The sequence below is a fragment of the Pituophis catenifer genome, unplaced genomic scaffold (genome assembly GCF_029215685.1).
Source record: "Pituophis catenifer annectens isolate HBS135680 unplaced genomic scaffold, rPitCat1.0.hap2 SCAF_6, whole genome shotgun sequence".
NCBI classification, from domain to species: Eukaryota; Metazoa; Chordata; class Lepidosauria; order Squamata; family Colubridae; genus Pituophis; species Pituophis catenifer.
The window spans coordinates 91,498,577-91,517,044 of NW_027256886.1; the positions used below are offsets into that span (position 1 = coordinate 91,498,577).

General features: G+C 47.1%; 1 protein-coding gene across 1 annotated transcript in view; it reads right to left on the reverse strand.

Annotated features, from left to right (window-relative positions):
- Positions 1 to 2,641: 2,641 nt before the first annotated feature.
- RTKN2 (rhotekin 2) overlaps positions 2,642 to 18,468 on the reverse strand; it is a 31,643-nt gene continuing 15,816 nt past the window's right edge. Inside the window, 6 exon segments of the mRNA XM_070945812.1 lie at positions 2,642 to 2,847; positions 4,339 to 4,446; positions 6,801 to 6,966; positions 9,738 to 9,872; positions 11,373 to 11,479; positions 13,665 to 13,759. Of these exon segments, the coding sequence (XP_070801913.1) occupies positions 2,642 to 2,847; positions 4,339 to 4,446; positions 6,801 to 6,966; positions 9,738 to 9,872; positions 11,373 to 11,479; positions 13,665 to 13,759 (817 nt within the window).

Consider the following 18,468-nt stretch of genomic DNA (forward strand, 5'->3'; position numbering starts at 1 on the left):
TTTGGGCAACTTCTAATTCTTGCAACTGTAGGCCCGACATATTTAGGAACCACAAGGATGGGGATCACCTTTCTGCTATAATTTAGATCCCTTTAGTTAAATATATTACCTACAAATACTAAGTAATTATAATTTCAGTTCTGGTGCCAAGCATACTGGAGGAAACCTTAATTAAAATCTACGAGTAGATTAAATGCAATTAATATCATCTTCTCTCTGGAAAAAGTGCTATAAAATTCTGATTTCTATCTCTTTTCGGACTTTACACAATTTCCTAACTAAACTGAAGCTAAATTCTTTAATTTTGCAAATTCAGTAGCGGAGATGCATAGGACACCTAGTGGCTGTTGGCTGTAAATACATCATCCTCTTGTGAAATGCCTTCAAGACATCACAAACTAAACAGCTATCAGGCTTCAACCAGAATATTGGTGAACATGGATGAATTGCTCAAAATAACCCCAGAGGTCTAGTCTAGTCTAACCTAGTGGAAGAACAGATCTGCTCTTTTGCAATAACAAAAATCAAGACTGAAGATTTGCAAGGGGAATCTTTACTTTTACCTTATGGGAGATTAGACACCATTATGGACTTTCTGTGAGTTAAATACAATAATAGATTGTTTAACAGGGGACTTTGAATTATAAAAGGGATTGTGCGATCTCATTATGGGACTACTAGACAGCATTAATCTCAGATGACATTTCCTTTACCACTTTGCTACAATTCCTTTATTTATTTTTTTGAAAAAACACACTAGCTTAAAAAAAACAGACACGAACCTCCACAGTATGTAACGCATCTCACACTACTATAAAAATAATAAATACACAAAGAAAACACAACTTGATGAGCAACCATGAACTACTGTGCTAAAAGTCCTTGTTTTCCTTTGCTCCACAGGTGTGCGGTCCATAACCAACCAAGAGCTGTTCCTCTGATAAAGTCAGACTTGTGGAAATTAGAGGCCTTAAAAAGAAGATATTTGAGAGAAGTACCTTTACGTTTGTACCAGTTCCAGCCTGCAGAAGAAAAGCTCTGATATTATTATTATTATTATTATTATTATTATTATTATTATTATTATTATTATTTAATCTTTAGTGAGATTCACAGCCTTTGAGGCTGGTTAATAGCTCAGCAGCTCGAGTCCTAACCAAGGACCTAGGAACTGTTAAGGTATCGTCGGAGGATGTAAGCTGTTCCGAGTAAGGTAGTTTTTTGTAGAGTCAAAACGTTCAAGTCCGGCAAATTTAGAATTTCTAAATAGCGGGGTAGCCCTTTGGGTATTGCTCCAAGGGCCCCAATTACAATCAGGACAACACACAATTTCTTTTTCCACAGTCGCTCAACTTCAATTTGCAAATCACTTTGTGATTTTTTTCTTGCTGCTTATCTTCAATCCGTGCATCACCAGGTATTGCAATGTCAATGAACCATACTTTTTTCTTTTCAACTATTGTTATGTCAGGTGTGTTGTGGACCAAGTGCCTGTCAGTCTGAATCCTAAAGTCCCACAAGATCTTGAGTTTCTCATTCTCTAAAACTTTCTCAACCTGAAAATGAGAAACTCAAGATCTTGTGGGACTTTAGGATTATTATTATTATTAATTATTTCTATGCCGCCCACTCTCCGAGGACTCTGGGCGGCTTACACCAAAGACAGTATACTAAATAGCATATTGCCCCCAACAATCTGGGTCCTCATTTTACCCACCTCGGAAGGATGGAAGGCTGAGTCAACCTTGAGCTGGTGGGATTTGATCCGCTGATCTGCTGAACTAGCAGTCAGCTGAAGTAGCTGCAGTACTGCACTCTAACCACTGCACCACCTCGCCTAATTTTCACCTAAATTATCTCTTTCGATTCTGTTTAGAATGCAGCATCCAATTTTTCCTAATATAAACCCATCCAATCTTCTACTACTGGCTGCAGAAATTATTCGGAGGGACATTAGTATTTTACCTAAAAAATGTTAGACCCTTTTATCTTGTAGGGATTTAATTCAGATGGGGGCTTTGACAAAAGCAGGGAGGGGGCCCCTGAGCTGAGCTTTGCCAATTAGCTCTTCCGTCCCACCATATTCACGGTGGGAACAGCTTGTCCTGTTTAAGTAGTAGATTCAACCTAGCAAACTAACAGCTCTGAAAGATCCATGCACTCATTAAACCAGAGGATCTTTTAGATAATGGATCAGAAGACGAATCTGTGCAGATAGATGTTCATTTGCCAGGTGAGCTCAACCCCAACATCTGGGGCCCCTGATCAGCTCTGCGGGAGGCCTTTGCAAAGTGAAGCTGCTTTCCTCTCACGTCCCCACAGATGAGTTAAATATGGCTTTGTTTAAAAAGGTTATATAAAAAAGGTTCTGGAGAGGAGAATCGCTTGAGCCCTTGCGGTATTTTCTGGGCTTAAGGATGCGGCCAATTTGTATCTTCACTAAAAAGAGAGAGCAGGAGGGAGAGAGGGGGGAGGGAAGGAGAGAGGGGGGAGGGAGAGAGAGGGAGAAGGGCGGAGGGAGAGAGAGAAAGAGAGGGAAGGAGGGAGGGAGAGAGGGAGGGGGGCCACAGAAGCTGAGCCAGCATGCAGGAGGCTGTGGTTTGGAGGCCTCCCTCTGGGCGCAGGGCTACGGAGAGTCAGATCAGGGCCTGGAAGAGGGTTCCCTTCCTTTGCTTGTCCCCTCAGAGTCACGGCTTCTTTGAGGGCTGCTCTCACTCCGCTTCAGAGAAGAACCACTGGACACGTCCGCCTCATCCGGGCCAACGAACAAGGCTGCCCTGCTTTCCTCCTCCTCCTCACGCTGAGCCGTGGCAACTAAAGGGTCAGGCTTCACTGGTGAATCAATGCCTGGCACATTAAAGACAACACAAAAAGGTCACGAAAGTGGAGCTGGGCCATAGCACCGGCCCCATGGATGAGACCTTCATCCCCCAGACATGATCCCTCCTTTGTTTACCAAGCAAAGCTTTAAAAAAAATGGAACAGCGGAAGTTCCTTGAGAAAAATAATTAGCACTTCCTAATAATGCCTGAACTGAGGTGCCAGGCACTTTCCTATGCCAGAACCATAGCTCTTCTGAATTTGTATTAATCTAAAACAGGGGTGTCAAACTCAAAGCCTGCGGGCCGCATACGGCCTGCGGAGCCACCTTGGAAACAGCGAAGGACAGGCCTGTGGTGCCTCTGCCACAGGCGGCCCTCCTGAGCTCCATTTTCACTGGCAAACGGTTGCAGGAGGCCGTGGCAGCTGAAAATAGAGCTCGGGAGCCCGTTTTCACTGGCAGAGCGCTCAGGCCACCACAGGCACCCCCAACACAAGTGATGTCAAGCTGGCCACGCCCCCCTGGCCACGCCCCCAGCCCCCCCCCAAGGTCAAACACAACCCTGATGCGGCCCTCAATGCTGCTACCGATAACCTCCCACTGGCCAATACGCTCTCACAGAGAGGGCCTCCTCAGGGTGCCGTCGGTCAAGCAATGTCGGCTGGTGGCCCCCAGGGGGAGAGCCTTCTCTGTGAGAGCACCCGCCCTCTGGAGCGAGCTACCTCCCGGAATACGACTGATTCTGGATCTCCGCACTTTCCGTAAGGCCCTGAAGACGTTTTTATTTCAACAAGCCGGCCTGGCCTGAATAGGTTTTAGGGGTTAGTTTTTTTAATTGTATTGCTAGGGGTTTTAAATTGGGGCGGCCGTTTAATTTAATTTATTCTTAATTATTTTAACCTTTATATTGTATGTTATTTTAATTCTCGGCTGTTCACCGCCCTGAGTCCCTTCGGGGAGAAGGGCGGGATATAAATTTAATAAATAAATAAATAAATAAATAAATAAATAAATAAATAAATAAAATCGAGTTTGACACTCCCAATCTAAAAGAAATATCTGCAAATAATAGTTTTAGACCAGCGGAGTTTGAAGGGAGACAGTATACTGGACAATATAATATTGCCACCTATGCATTTTGGTCCTTGGGGCTTCGCCTTAAAATAACACACTATTGAGGTAGACTAGGGTGATCTCCAAGCCCCTTTCAATCCTAAAATATAGTCTGTCAGTTTTGGATCATCTGTGGAGCTCAGGCAGCAATTAAAGAAAAACAGGAACATCCAGAAAAATCAAAAGCACCCGGCTTGTCAAAAATAGGGGATCAGCCAGCCCCAAAGATCTCTTTACCTAATGGGCTCCGAGTTGCTCATCTCCCCAGAGCCCCCCAAAGGGAAAGAGGTCCACCTGCTTGTCCTTCAGCCCCTGCAGAGCCCAGCTGGACGGGTGGGGGAGCTCCAAAGGCTGGGCTGGCCTTGCTCCTGGGGCCCTGAGGTTGCTCGCTGGCTCCAACTTACTCAGCTCTTGGTAAACCGAAGTGGCTTCTTTGGCCAAGAACAGGGGTGGCTTTTGAGGGGACCCCGTCTCCATCCTCATGAACTCTTCACAGCAGTGCTTCCACTGACCTGGACAGAAATCAGGAAAGGAGCCGAGTTCATATTCTCCATGTTTAAATACTAGCCAACACAATTCCAAATAAGCATTTCCCCCATAAAAACGTATTTTTATAATTGCACCTAATTGATGGATAAACCGAACTTCCCTTGCGGCGATCATCTCTTACAGCAGGGGTCAGCAATCTGTGGCTCTGGAGCCACATGTGGCTCTTTCACTCCTCTGCTGTGGCTCCCTGTCACTCAAAATATGCGTCACAACCACCAATGTGTGACACCTGTCTGCATGCGATTAATTGAGCTTTTCAACCCCCGGTAGGCCAACCATGGATAAATCCAAGAAAAGAAAAGTTTCAGAAGAAAACAGAAGGTTTAATTCAACTACATATGCTAGTTTTGTGGCTGCTCAAGAAATAGTCAGGCACGGGAAGGGTTTTCTGGCTCCTGGTGTTTTCTTTTCTGTGGGAAATGGGTCCAAATGGCTCTTTGAGTGTTTAAGGTTGCAGACCCCTGTCTTAAGGTAAAGGTAAAGGTTCCCCTCGCACATATGTGCTAGTCGTTCCCAACTCTAGGGGGCAGTGCTCATCTCCATTTCAAAGCCGAAGAGCCAGCGCTGTCTGAAGATGTCTCTGTGGTCATGTGTCTGGCATGACTACATGCCGAAGGTGCATGGAGCGCTGTTACCTTCCCACCAAAGTGGTCCCTATTTTTCTACTTGCATTTTTTACATGCTTTTGAACTGCTAAGTTGGCAGAAGCTGGGACAAGTAACGGGAGTTCACCCCGTTACGCGGCACTAGGGATTCAAACCGCTGAACTGCCAACCTTTCAATCGACAAACTCAGCGTCTTAGCCACTGAGCCACCGCGTCCCTTTGATCATCTCTTAGGTAGCCATAAAGCTGCTGAATCAACCACAGCTGAGCTAACTGATATTTCGTATTTCCAAGACAAGATGTGGATAATTGCAGTGGGTGGCCCAACTCCGTCTTTACCATCACAACTTTACAGTTCGTTGTTATCGGTCTGACATGGCCATTTATTGGCAAGGCCCTGGGGAAGCCCTAATCCCTCCAGAGACCATTATAAACAAGTTTTAATAGTCTCTGGTGACGTGGTGGTTAGAATGCAGTATTGCAGGCTAACACTGCCTACTGCCAGCAGTTCAATCTGACCAGTTCAAAATTGTCTCATCCTTCCGAGGTCAGTAAAATGAGGATCCAGATTGTTGGGGGCAAGACAGGGGTGAAATGCTATCGGTTCGGGCCAGTTCGCCCAAACAGGTATTAAAAAAATGCTACTGGTTCAATGAACCGGTAGTAAAAAATGCTTAAAAAGTAAAAAAATAAATAAATTCCGAAGATCAGCTGAGGAATTTAAAAAAGCTTTAAAATTTAAAAAAGCTTTAAAAAGTAAAAAAAAAAAAGTTCTAACGATCCTGCGTCACTCAGCTGATCTTCAAAACTTTTTTTTTTTTTTACTTTTTAAGCATTTTTTCAAACTATCAGTTCTGGTAGTTAAAAATGCTTTAAAAAGTAAAAAGAAAAAAAGAAAAAAAAAGCAGGAAATCCAAAAGTGCGTGCTTGGTGTGGATTACGCATGCGTGCGCAGCGTGCGTCTGGTGTGCACTGCACATGTGTGCATGCGCAGCATGTGTCCAGCATGCAATGTGCATGCGCATGCACAGCATGCATCTGGCACGCACTGCGCATGCGTGGGAAGCGAACTGGTGGTGACCGGCGGAGAATTTCACCACTGGGGCAAGATGATCACTCTGTAAAACCGCTTAGAGAGGGCTGTAAAACCCCTGTGAAGCGGTATATAAGTCTAGGTGCTGTTGCTATTTGGGCTTTTGGGCCCTCTCTCTGAGCGGGCCTGTCAGCGTTTCAACGCTGGGATAGAGAGCAGAGGAGAGCGAGCGATAAACTCTGAAACTTTTGCCTGCTAAATCCCTTTGAAGTCGGGTTGTCGTGGAAATGAGGGGAGGGGGCACATTCCTGGGAAATGACGAGAAAAGAAGTCTGAAGAATGACTTGGAAGACAGCCAATGAGAAGCAGAGATTTGGGGATCGGAAAGGGAGGGATTGGGGGGCAAAAGGTCAGTCTTGTCCACGTGGAGTCATGATCCGGTGGCTGTGCTCAATTAAAGAAAGATTTCCTTAAAGATTGGCAGTTTGGAAATTCATTTAATTTTGAGATAGCATCGTAGTCTGACAACCTGCATAAAGCCAAATTCTGCCACTTTTGTCAGATTCCATTGTGGCTACGGGGGACGCGGTTTTGCAAATGTTGGGGCTGTTGTGCAAGGGAAACCACAGGGTGTTTGCACTTCCCTTCAACCAGGAAAAAAGGAAGACGAGCCACTTACTGAAATCAAAAAAGTGCTGCGAGAACGCTTCCATCCACTTGCAAAGATCCTGCCGGCTTTCTGCTTGGAAAATCCGAGCTGCGTCCTCACCAGGCTCAGGGTTGATCACGGAGAAAAGGTTGGCCTTTTTCCCAGCCTCTTCATCCACAGGACGAATGTGAGTTTCCTAAATGTTACACAAAACCGTAATGTTGCCGTGCGCACATTGTGTGGTCTCCTTTAACCTGGTTTCAGCTGAAACACAAACACACAACACACACAAACACACACCGGACTTTCTGCTCTTCTCCTCCATGTCCATCCACCCCAGCAACCATTCAATGTGCAGCTTTATTTTTTTTACGTCTTATTGTCCTGGTGGGAAAAAAATAAGTAGATGTCCCAAGAACTGACCATCCATCAAATGGTCTAGCCTAAATGGCTCTTAATTGGGATTTTAAATTTTATAGACTTGGTGGTTTTAAATTGGGAAGCCAATGATTTAATTCTTTTTAATTATCTTAACTTTTGTATTGTATGTTTTTTAATTTTGGCTGTTCGCCGCCCTGAGTCCCTTCTGGGAGAAGGGCAGTATACAAATTAAATTAATAAATAAATAAATAAATAAAAAACACACAGAATATTTTCACAGATTTTTAAAGAGGCTCTCCTGGAAGAGTGGTTTGAAATTCACGGATTTCTGTTTGTAGCTTGGTCTGATTCATTTGCTCATTTAAAACTTTCATTCTAAAAATAGAAGATTAAGTAATGCATCCATAAATGTTGGCCTCCGGTTAATGCAGGTAACCATAGATACCAGCAGAAAACTAAGCCAAGCAGTTTTGCATTCAACAGGTTAGAACTGCAGGACTCCCAGTGGCAAGAATTCATTTAGCATCTGCACCGTGCAGGGGTGAAATCCAGCAGGTTCTGACAGGTTCTGGAGAACTGGTAGCAGAAATTTTGAGTAGTTCGGAGAACCGGCAAATACCACCTCTGACTGGCCCCACAGTGGGGCGGGAATGGAGATTTTGCAATATCCTCCCCCCAGGAATGGGGATTTTGCAGTATCCTTCCCCTGGAGTGGGGTGGGAATGGAGATTTTGTAGTATCCTTCCTAGCGGTGGATTCTACTTACCTTTACTACCGGTGCGCAATAGGAAGCTTCTGCGCATGCGCGAATCGCCAATGACAACATCCGGGGGGGTGGGGGGTGGGCAGGGGTCTCCCACTGGTTTTACTACCAGTTCTTGTGAACCAATCCGAACCGGGGGCAACCTACCACTGATCCTTCCCTTGTCATGCCCACTAAGCCACACCACACCATGCCCGCCAAGCCATACCCACAAAACCAGTAGTAAAAAAAAATTGAATTTCACCACTGGCACCGTGTCTCGTGCCACAAATGCTTTTACGAAGCAAAAGCTGTCCTCTGATGAAAACCACTTTATTCTTCTTTTGGTTATTCAAGGAGTGGAAGATGCTAACTTCAGCAATAACAGGCCCGTCCTTCTGTAGCTGCAATGCAGCAGAGGGAAAATGTCCAAGGAACAGCATATTAAGGATCTTATTTCAAAGCAGCATCTGTAGCAGAATACAGATTTAAGCAAGCAGTGAAGTGCTCCCCAACTCTCCAAGTTGGTTGGTCATAATACCGTGTTTCCCCAAAAATAAGACCCTGCCTTATATTTTTTTTGAACCCTGAAATAAGCGCTTGGCCTTATTGCCATGCACTCAAAAGCCCGATTGGGCTTATTATCAGGGGATGTCTTACTTTGGGGAAAACAGGGTAAACCTCTCCTGCGTGAGCTGCATTGGCTTCCAGTGGTCTTCCGGGTGCGCTTCAAGGTATTGGTCACCACCTTTAAAGCACTCCATGGCATGGGACCTGGGTATTTGCGGGATCGCCTTCTGCCGCCGATAGCTTCCCACCGACCGGTACGCTCCCACAGAGAGGGTCTCCTCAGGGTGCCGTCAGCCAGGCAATGTCGGCTGGCGACCCCCAGGGGGAGGGCCTTCTCTGTGGCAGCTCCTGCCCTCTGGAACGATTTGCCCCCGGAGATACGAAGGATATCGGATCTCCGGGTTTTTCGCCGTGCCCTAAAAACTTTTCTTTTCCATCAAGCAGGGCTGGCGTGAAACCCCCCCCCCCTTTTTTTTTAGTCTTTTTTAGCTTTTTAAATTGTCAAATGGTTTTTAGTTTTCAATGTTTTAAATTTTTGGGCCACGGTTATTTAATTCTTTTAATAATTTTAAATTTTGTATTGATATGTGTTTTAGTTCTGGCTGTGCTCCGCCCTGAGTCCACTAGGAGAAGGGCGGGATATAAATTGAATAAATAATAATAATAAAATGCTTAAATGCCTAGAGCCTTGGTAGTACAGTGGTTTAATGCACCCTGTTATTAACACAGCTGCCTGCAATTTCTGCAGGTTCGAATCTTACCAGGCTCGACTCAGCCTTCCATCCTTTCTAAGGTAGGTTAAATGAGGACCCATTTGTGGGGGCAATAAACTGACTTTGTATAAATATACAAAAGTATGAAGGCTATTGTTTAACACATTGTAAGCCGCCCTGAGTCTCCGGAGAAGGGCGGCATATAAATCAAATTAAAATAAATAAATAAATAAATGGGTTCCAGAGCCAGACACGGGATGGGTGGAGAGCGGGAAGGAGTGGGAGGGGTGGTGCTCTTCTACTAAATTCTCTAAGGTGGAAAATAAGTTTCAATCAAATGCCCAAATCTGGGAAGCTCTTTGGCCCCAGCTCCAGTCCATTGTGAAAAGGGGTCAGTGGGTGGATACTGTCGCTGCTCCCTGCTTTTTAAGTCCGCATTTCTCACCTGGGGCAATGCCACCCTTCATACATATAGAGGCATTTAACCAATGAAACGTGGACAAAGTGCAACGAGACCCCAACAATTTAATCTGAAAATGATTAAGCAATGCTTGGCTTTACCCGGTTGATGGGAACGGACAAGGCCGGCTCCGCATCGGCCTCTCTTTCTTCGGGGGCAGAGAAGCAGAGCAGCTGTCCCCCTCTCAGCACACAGTATCGCCGCCTCCAAGTCTCCCCTGGGACGCCCCCCAATGGCTGTAAGAAATGTCATCGGTCACAGATTGTCCCCCAAAGATTATTTCACCCTCAGGCGAATTACAAGCCCTTATCGGGAAAGGAAAACTGTCAACGAATGGCCTTTGTGACCCTGATGACAATATTTTATTAAGGGCGAAAGCGAGTCTCAAAAGGATCAATTGGGACAACCAGGGGGCCTCTGGTACTCCCCCCACCCACCCAGAGCCCCACTGAAAATGCTGCTTGACAATGAACGACGGAGGGTCGTCTTCTCTCCGCTGGGCGCGTCATCCAGCCTCTTCACCTAAATTCACAGGGCACCTGGACCCCTCCTGCACCCACAAATATACTCCAGTATATACAAATATATACTGACCCAATATAATCCAGACAAAACCTTTCACTAAAAGGACATAAATCATGGACAAAAGAGTAGTGGCGTCCAGGGCATTTGTTGGAATGGCCCCCTTGGAGCGAAAGCAGCAGAGATAAAATCCAGATATTATAAAAGGAGGCACAAATTGAAGAAATTCTCTCCCTGAGGAGCCACGAGGGCCTTAAAAATGTGTATTAGCTGGAGCTTGTGTTTTGGTATTCCCAGTGGGAAGAGGCTCTCCCAGGTGGGCGTGGCCTCTCCTTCTGGGGGAGGTCTTCTGGCCCTCCACCCTCTTGTTGTGGCCCGCCAGCAGAGCTGGCAGCAGATTCGGACAGTGAGGAGGTTGGGGAGGAACATGGGCCAGTCCTGGAGTCTGGGAAAGGCTCTGATGAGGGCTCTGCGTCAGAGGCAGAAAGGAGGCCAGGGCCGTATGCCAGTTATCAGCTGCCTTCGGAGTCAGACATCAGTGAGGGAGAAGAACAGCTGGAGCCTGTTCCCAGTGTGCGCATGCACAGAGTTGCCAGACGAAGGGAACAACTAAGGAATAAGGGTCGACTTGGGAGTAAGGCCATAGGTGGACGATGAAGGGCCCCTCCCAGAGGGAATAAAAGAAGAGCGAAAGGGGAGTGGAGTTTGCAGGAGACAATTAGTTTGTTCCTGCATTCTTGCCAAGTATTGTGGCATCTGAAAGATATCGGCCTGGCTACTCTCCAAGCCTGATAAAAGTCAGTAATTGTGAACTATCTTGAAAGACTGTGGGAGAAGAAAGACTTTGCTGGAGAGGAATTCACTGTAAATTAAATAAAAGGGGTTTATCAGGACGAGGACTCGGCTTCATGCTGCTGGGGAAGCCTCCTTCCGGCCAGGGCAAGGAGCAGAGAAAGCAGGAGGACCATCCCTTCCTCGAGAAAGGACCAGATCAGCTGCCTCTCAGTGTCCAGCATGGAGGGAGGGATGGAGGGAGCTTCCACCTTGCTCTTGGCATCCAAGGGGCAGTCGGGGTTATCAGTGTCCTGGGAAGAGACGGACTGCCCTGCAGGATCCAGCTGAAGATGGCAAAAGAGCTGCCAAGTCTTCCTCAAGATTGAAGAGGCATTTAAAAAGGCCGCTGTCCAAACGAAAGGCCCATCGGGCATTTTTACCTGTTCATTAAGAAATCCGGTCATGGCATCCTGGGTCATGCAGTCTGGCTGAGCAACCAAGCGGCAGCACATGGTGCCATACAGCGGAAGCCAAGAAGGAGAATCCTCTGCAAAGACAACCCAGGACAAACCGGCCACTTAGACCCCATGCTCCTTGGCCAAATTCACACTGAACAATAACTGAGCAGGCACGGAGCAAAAGAGCCACCTCCTGATTTATGAATTCACTCCACGGGTGAGATATTTAGACTGGAAGAAAAGCCACAGGAAAATGAGGCTGGTGCCAGGTCCGTTCCTTCACCGGGAGATTCTCCCAGGCCAGATTGGGGCACAAGGCCCCCTCTCATTTCCATGGGGTGGGGGAATCCAAAGATGGCTCCCAGCCTATCGGGTAGCCAGTGGTCTATGGACTTTGCACTGTGCATTTACTTATTAACTGAACCATTCTTAAGGCTGCCTATCTCAGCCTAGTCATCCTGGGTAGCTGACAGTACATAAAAATATGAAGTGGAGCAAAATAAACGCACCCAGCGAAGTACCATACAATCAATCCTCCAAACAAAACTCACCCACAACATCTGGCAAAATATGCACCCAAAGCTCAACTAACATTCTGGCCCAATTCCAGTGGGAAACATCAATTTTTCAAAGTCTTCTGGAAGATCAACTCTCACGATCCGCACGATCCAAACTTATTGGGGCATCTTCAGAATTTCTTCCTCAAAGCAAATATTTTCACACGCACAATATATATATAGTTACACCTCCACACCTCTGGCCCAAAGCAAGACAAAATAAAAAAGAATGCAAGCCTCTTGCAGCTTCCAAGCAGAAGATTTGGCAGGTCTCGTTCTGCACTGCCAGAAATTGCACAGGTATAGTATAGGTCCATGATGGCGAACTATGGCACACGTGCCCAAAGTGGCATGAGGAGCCAGGTCGCCTGGCATGCATGGCGTCACCCATTCCTGTTCCGGGTTTCTGGCGCACATGCGCGCGCAATGATCAGCTGGCCTTTGTGTGTGTGGCAGTGCCGGAAGCTGGAAGAGCTGGTTTTCCGTTTTCCTGCGTGATTTTGCTCGCTGGCCAGCTGATTGTTGTGCGTGCATACAGGCCAGAAACCCAGAAGTTCATTTTTGGGCACACGCATGTGCCCTGGGCAGCTCCTCTTCCAGGTTGTGGCCCAGATGAGCACACATGCACGTTCATGCTCCGTTTTTGGCACTCGGTGCCGAAAAGATTCGCCATCACTGGTATAGGTGGTACCTGGCTCAATAGTAATAACTGTGAGAGGGACCTTGGAGTCCTAGTGGATAATCATTTAAATATGAGCCAGCCGTGTGCTGTAGCTGCCAAAAAAGCCAACGCAGTTCTAGGCTGCATAAACAGAGGGATAGAATCAAGATCACGTGAAGTGTTAATAGCACTTTATAATGCCTTGGTAAGGCCACCATTGGAATTCTGCATCCAATTTTGGTCACCATGATGTAAAAAAGATGTTGAGACTCTAGAAAAAGTGCAAAAAAGAGCCACAAAGATGATTAGGGGACTGGAGGCTCAAACATATAAAGACCAGTTACAGGAAATCGGTGAATGTTTTCTACTTTAATGAAAAGAAGGACTAGGGGAGACATGATAGCAATGTTCCAATATCTCAGGGGCTGCCACAAAGAAGAGGGAATCAAGCTATTCTCCAAAGCACCTGAGGGCAGGACAAGAAGCAACGGATGGACACTAATCAAGGAGAGAAGCAACCTAGAACTAAGGAGAAATTTCCTGACAGTTAGAACAATTAATCAGTGGAACAACTTGCCTCCAGAAGTTGTGAATGCTCCAACACTGGAAGTTTTTAAGAAGACGTTGGATAACCATTTGCCTGAAGTGGTGTAGGGTTTCCTGCCTAAGCAGGGGGTTGGACTAGAAGACCTCCAAGGTCCCTTCCAACTCTGTTATTCTATTCTAAATTCATGCTGACATGTCTCCCAGAGACCAGCGGAGAGCAGACATTCCCGTCCGTCTGATACTTCAAGGAAACACAGAATGAGGCGACACGGGACAAGGGCTTCCAGGCAGCTCCAAGAGAAACCTCTGAAGGAAGGTTGCTCTTCTCCCGGCTTCTTCTGCCCCTCCATAAAGATGTCCAGGGAGAAAAGTTTCCTGAACTCAAGACAGGAACACAATTCCACCTGCATGGGTTGCGGTGAGAAAAGGCGCAGCACAAAAAAATGCACAGCTTCTCCAAAGATAACTTGGAAGGATTTGGAGGGATTCAACATTTTCAACGTAACTTACCGTTTCCCAGGAGCGTGAGGCTGTGGGCGTTGAAGCCGTCCTTGGCATTCTCCAAGCTCAGGGAGGCAGAGGCCAGCAAGCTGTAATTCACGCCACTGGTTAAGAGAGAGGAAACACTCACAGATGGATCCAATGGCGGTCTCTGTACATTTTGTCAGAGTATAAATATTCATAGACTGGAATAGACATGGCAACAGGTCAGCCAATGGAGACTGTTTGGATAGACATGGCAACATGTTACACCACTCCTTCGCGGTCTGCGTTGGCTCCCGGTTGTCTTCCGAGTGCAATTCAAGGTGCTGGTGATCACATTTAAAGCCCTACGTGGCCTAGGACCAGAGTATTTGCGAGACCACCTTCTGCCACCGGTGGCCTCCCATCGTCCGGTTCGCTCCCACAGAGTTGGCCTCCTCAGGGTACCTTCGGCTAGACAATGTCGACTGGTGACCCCTAGGGGGAGAGCCTTCTCTGTGGGAGCCCCTACCCTCTGGAATACGTTACCCCTGGAGCTCCGGATAATCCCCGACCTCCGAACCTTCCGCCGGGCCTTGAAGATCTGGCTCTTCCAAAGGACGGGCCTGGGTTGACTCTATACTGCTTTTGTAGCTTTTTATATTCTTAAATCTTAAATTTGAATTGGTATTCCCACGTTTAACTTTATTTATTGGATACTCTGTTTTAATTTGTCTTTTAATTTTTGTATTTTCTGTCTCTTATTGTTGTGAGCCCCCCTGAGTCCTTCGGGAGAAGGGCAGCATATAAATCCAATAAATAAATAAATAAATAAACAGGTCAGCCAATGGGGACTGTTTGGAAACTGAAACATGGTATTTGTTTGTATGGGTCCATAAGAGACAGTTTGGAGCCTGGGCGTGGCTTAGACTTGCTGAACTGTATATAAGAGTTGGCTTGGCCTCTGTAATGAGAGCCTCTGTACTATATATTAGCCACTGTATCTCTCTACTCTGTAATGACTTGCTTCTATGAATAGGGCTTCTGTGTTCCCGATTTTGTATGCTGACTTCTGCTGTATGGTATTGTAACTAAAGAAGTTTCTTATGTAGTTGAATCCTCCTGAATTGTCTGATTGCAACAAGCTCTGACACATTTGGCCTTTGCTATTTGTACCTCTCCAAAAAGCAAGGGGAGAATTGGTGGAAAAAGACAGGGGCGAGGAGGGGGAGATCACCAGAAGGTAGTGCTTGGAGCATCCAGAGCACATCGGGGGCTCACAGGGCTTGTGCGAATGACCCGCCTGTCCCTTGGCCTCTGCCACCTTCCCCCTCCCAAATTCCTCTTTTGCTTTGTGGCTCAGTTAGAGCCGAATGGAGGGCCAGTTTTCCTCGACCAACAGCTTCCTTCCTTCCTGATATGCTGGCGCTGCCCAGGCAGCCCAGCAATCATCACTGGGCACTTTATAAAAATAATCAAAATGCATTATCAAAATAATGCTGTAGCCGAGTTTTTATTTGGAATTTCCACGGCACAAGCAGAGACTGTATCAAGGATCTCCTGGCTATTTATGGGGGGGCAGGGAGAGGGATGTTGTTGACTTAACTGCTCGTGAGTTTAGAAGCTCTTCACAGCTCCAAAAGCGATAAGCAAGAAATTAATGGTGGTGTATTTGGTCTCCTCTGTGTTTCCTTTGCGGGTTTCCCTTTTGAGAACACAGAGGGATTTTTTAAAATTCTGCTTTTCTACCCACAGACCCCAGAACCACGTAATATAAGGATGAAGAATGGCTTTTTCAGCCCATAAATTCAAAGTGTCCTACATCAACTTATTTTTTTTTAATTTTTGTCACCATGGAGAGTTATTGCAGTACACAATGAGCACAGATTAAAACAAGCTGCTCGCTTTGAATATATTGTTGTGGCCCGCCAGCTGCCAGCACAGCTGACGGCAGACTCGGACGATGAGGAGGTTGGGGAGGAACTTGGGCCAGTCCTGGAGTCTGGGGAAGGCTCTGATGGATGCTCTGCGTCGGACGCAGAGATAGAGCCAGGGCCCTCTGACATTTCTCAGCCACCAGAGAGGCAGCTGCCTTTGGAGGCTGATATGAGTGAGAAGGAAGAACAGCTGGGGCCTGTTCCAGATGCACGTATGCGCAGAGCTGTTAGGAGAGAGGAACAGCGGAAGACAAGGAGTCAACTCGGGAAGCAAAGCATACATGGACGCTGAATGGCCCCTCCCTGGCTGGGGAATAAATAGAAGGAAAGGGGAGTGGTTGTTGTAGGAGACAACAGTTCGTATTTCTGAAGATTTTGCTCATTGTATTTTGTGCATCAAAGATTGCTTGCTAGAACTTAATTTATAACTTTGCAGCTGGGAGCTCACGGCCTTGCAATTATCGCAAGGAACTGATAAGGTCTGTTACTGCAGTTAACTCCTTGCAGGACTCTTGCCTGGACGTTTTGGTGGGTGAATGCAATTAATTCACAGGAGGGGATTTTCATGACAAGGAGTCTGTTTCTTACTTCTGCTAAGGCTGGGTCAGAACATACATTTAACTTCAAAAGACATTTTCTTTAGTGTCTGAAGACAAGAAGTCTCTGAGAAACACCTACTTCTTTACATAAGGCAGCCACTGCCCAGGTCGGCATCACTAGATGGCACCGTCTTAAAAAAAAGGAGCGGACAGGTTCCCTTCCAACATGAGTCTTTGCAGAATTGTTATTTGTACAGCAATGGGCCTCCTTATTCCTTTGTTTGTCCTCTGTTGTTTATTTTGGGAGCCTAATTAACATCAAGGGACGTGGTGGCTCAGTGGCTAAGACGCTGAGCTTATTGATCGACAAGTCAGCAGTTCAGCGGTTCGAATCCCTAGTGCTGTGTACCAGGTGAACTCCCGTTCCTTGTCCCAGCTTCTGCCAACCTAGCAGTTCGAAAGCACATTAAAAAATGCAAGTAGAAAAATAGGGACCACCTTTGGTGGGAACGTAACAGCGTTCCGTGCGCCTTTGACATTGAGTCATGCCGGCCACATGACCACGGAGATGTCTTCGGACTGCGCTGGCTCTTCAGTTTTGAAATGGAGATGAGCACCGCCCCCTAGAGTCAGGAACGACTAGCACAGATGTGCGAAGGGAACCTTTCTCTTTTTAATTAACATCAAGGCTTATTTGCTTTCATTCAGGCCTTCGTGAGGTTCTTCCACAGCCATTCCTGTACAATTCTCAAAGCATGTACACAACAAACACACACACAGCCCAAACTCCTGGATCAAAGAGAATGGCAACTGGGAGACCCCTGTCCTAAAGCCCCCTGCCCCTCCCAACAACCTGAGCCTCACGTTCCTCAGAAGGAACCGCAGAGCAAGGATGAAATGATGATCATCGCTGGACCGTTTCCACCAGCCCCTCGGAGGGAAATGACCGAACACGGGCCAGTTCTCCTATCCCGGAGCCTGTTGCTAGGCCGCCCATTCAAGCCATCCGTAACTGACATTTTTTGGATAACTTTTTAATAGCAGCGTTTGAAAGTCTTTGCGTGCCGAATGCTAAACGAGAGATCCTCGTTGCCAAAGAAAACAAACTGCTTCATTATTGAAATATGCTTCATGGTAATGTTTTCCTTCTAAAACTCTCTTTTGGGGGAGGGGGGAGGGCTAACTTCCTCATGCCATTTCCTATAACTGTCCTGAACTGCCAGTTTCTTCGTACTTCAGTGCTGGTGGTTTCAAATTTAACTGGCTAATTGGCGGGGCTAGCAGTGTTTGCTCAAACGTTTGAATCCGATTATTGCCATAAGTCAGGGGTGTCAAAGTCAAGGCCCAGGGGCTGGATGCAGCCCGCGGGGTACTTAGATGTGGCCTGCAGGGTCACCCTGGAAACGGCGAAGGACTGGTCCGCAATGCTTCTACCAATGAAAATGGGCTCCCAAGCTCCGTTTTTGGTTGCCACAGGCTCCTCAACCATCTGCCAGTGAAAAATGGAGCTCAGGAGGGCACACAGCCCTCCTGAGCTCCGTTTTCACTGGCAGACAGTTGCAGGAGCCTGTGGCAACTGAAAACGGAGCTTGGGAGTCCGTTTTCACTGGCAGATCGCTCAGGTGACCACAGGCACCCCTGACAGGAGTGACGTCGAGCTGGCCACACCCACCCTGGCCACGCCCATCCCAGCCCCCCAAGATCCTCAGGGCCCCACAACCCTGATGCGGCCCTCAATGAGTTTGCCACCCCTGCCATAAGTAGAAGCATCTTTGCAGAAAGAGCGCGGCCTTTCTCTACCGAAATGGGAACTCTTACTCTTCTCAAAGCAATTTCTGCAAGACTTTGCCTCATTCGCGCATTAATTAAGACCCTTTCTGGCTCCATCTCAAGGAGCACCGATAGATGCCCTTTGGGCTGCCCTGGGAAGACCCCTCCTCTGCGGATTCCCTCAATCTACTCTTCGCATCCCCCGCCCCCGGGGAGCACACTCTAAGGAGAAGCTACTCAGATAAATTGCTGCCCTTGGTCTCCAAACTCTCCTGCCAGCCGTGGTGCCCATTGAGGGCCCATCTTGCAAGGCCTGGCCCAGAGGCTTCAGGGCCTACCCCAATGAAAGAGCTCTCTGTGCCCCCTGCCCCACAAGGAAAGCTCAGGTAAGGCTATCCTTTGACAGGGCCTTTCTGAGGCCTCGCTCCATTCAACAGATAAACCACCCTCCGCACCCCGAAGAGGACAGGGGCAACAAGCCAGTGAGTCAAGGGCTAAACGCTAAACCTTGCAAGCATGCCCATTGGAAAGGCAGGGAAAATGAGGCCGTGGTTCCATCATAGCTTCTCTGTTGTGCCATAAATGTGTCCTTTCTCTCCGTGCTCC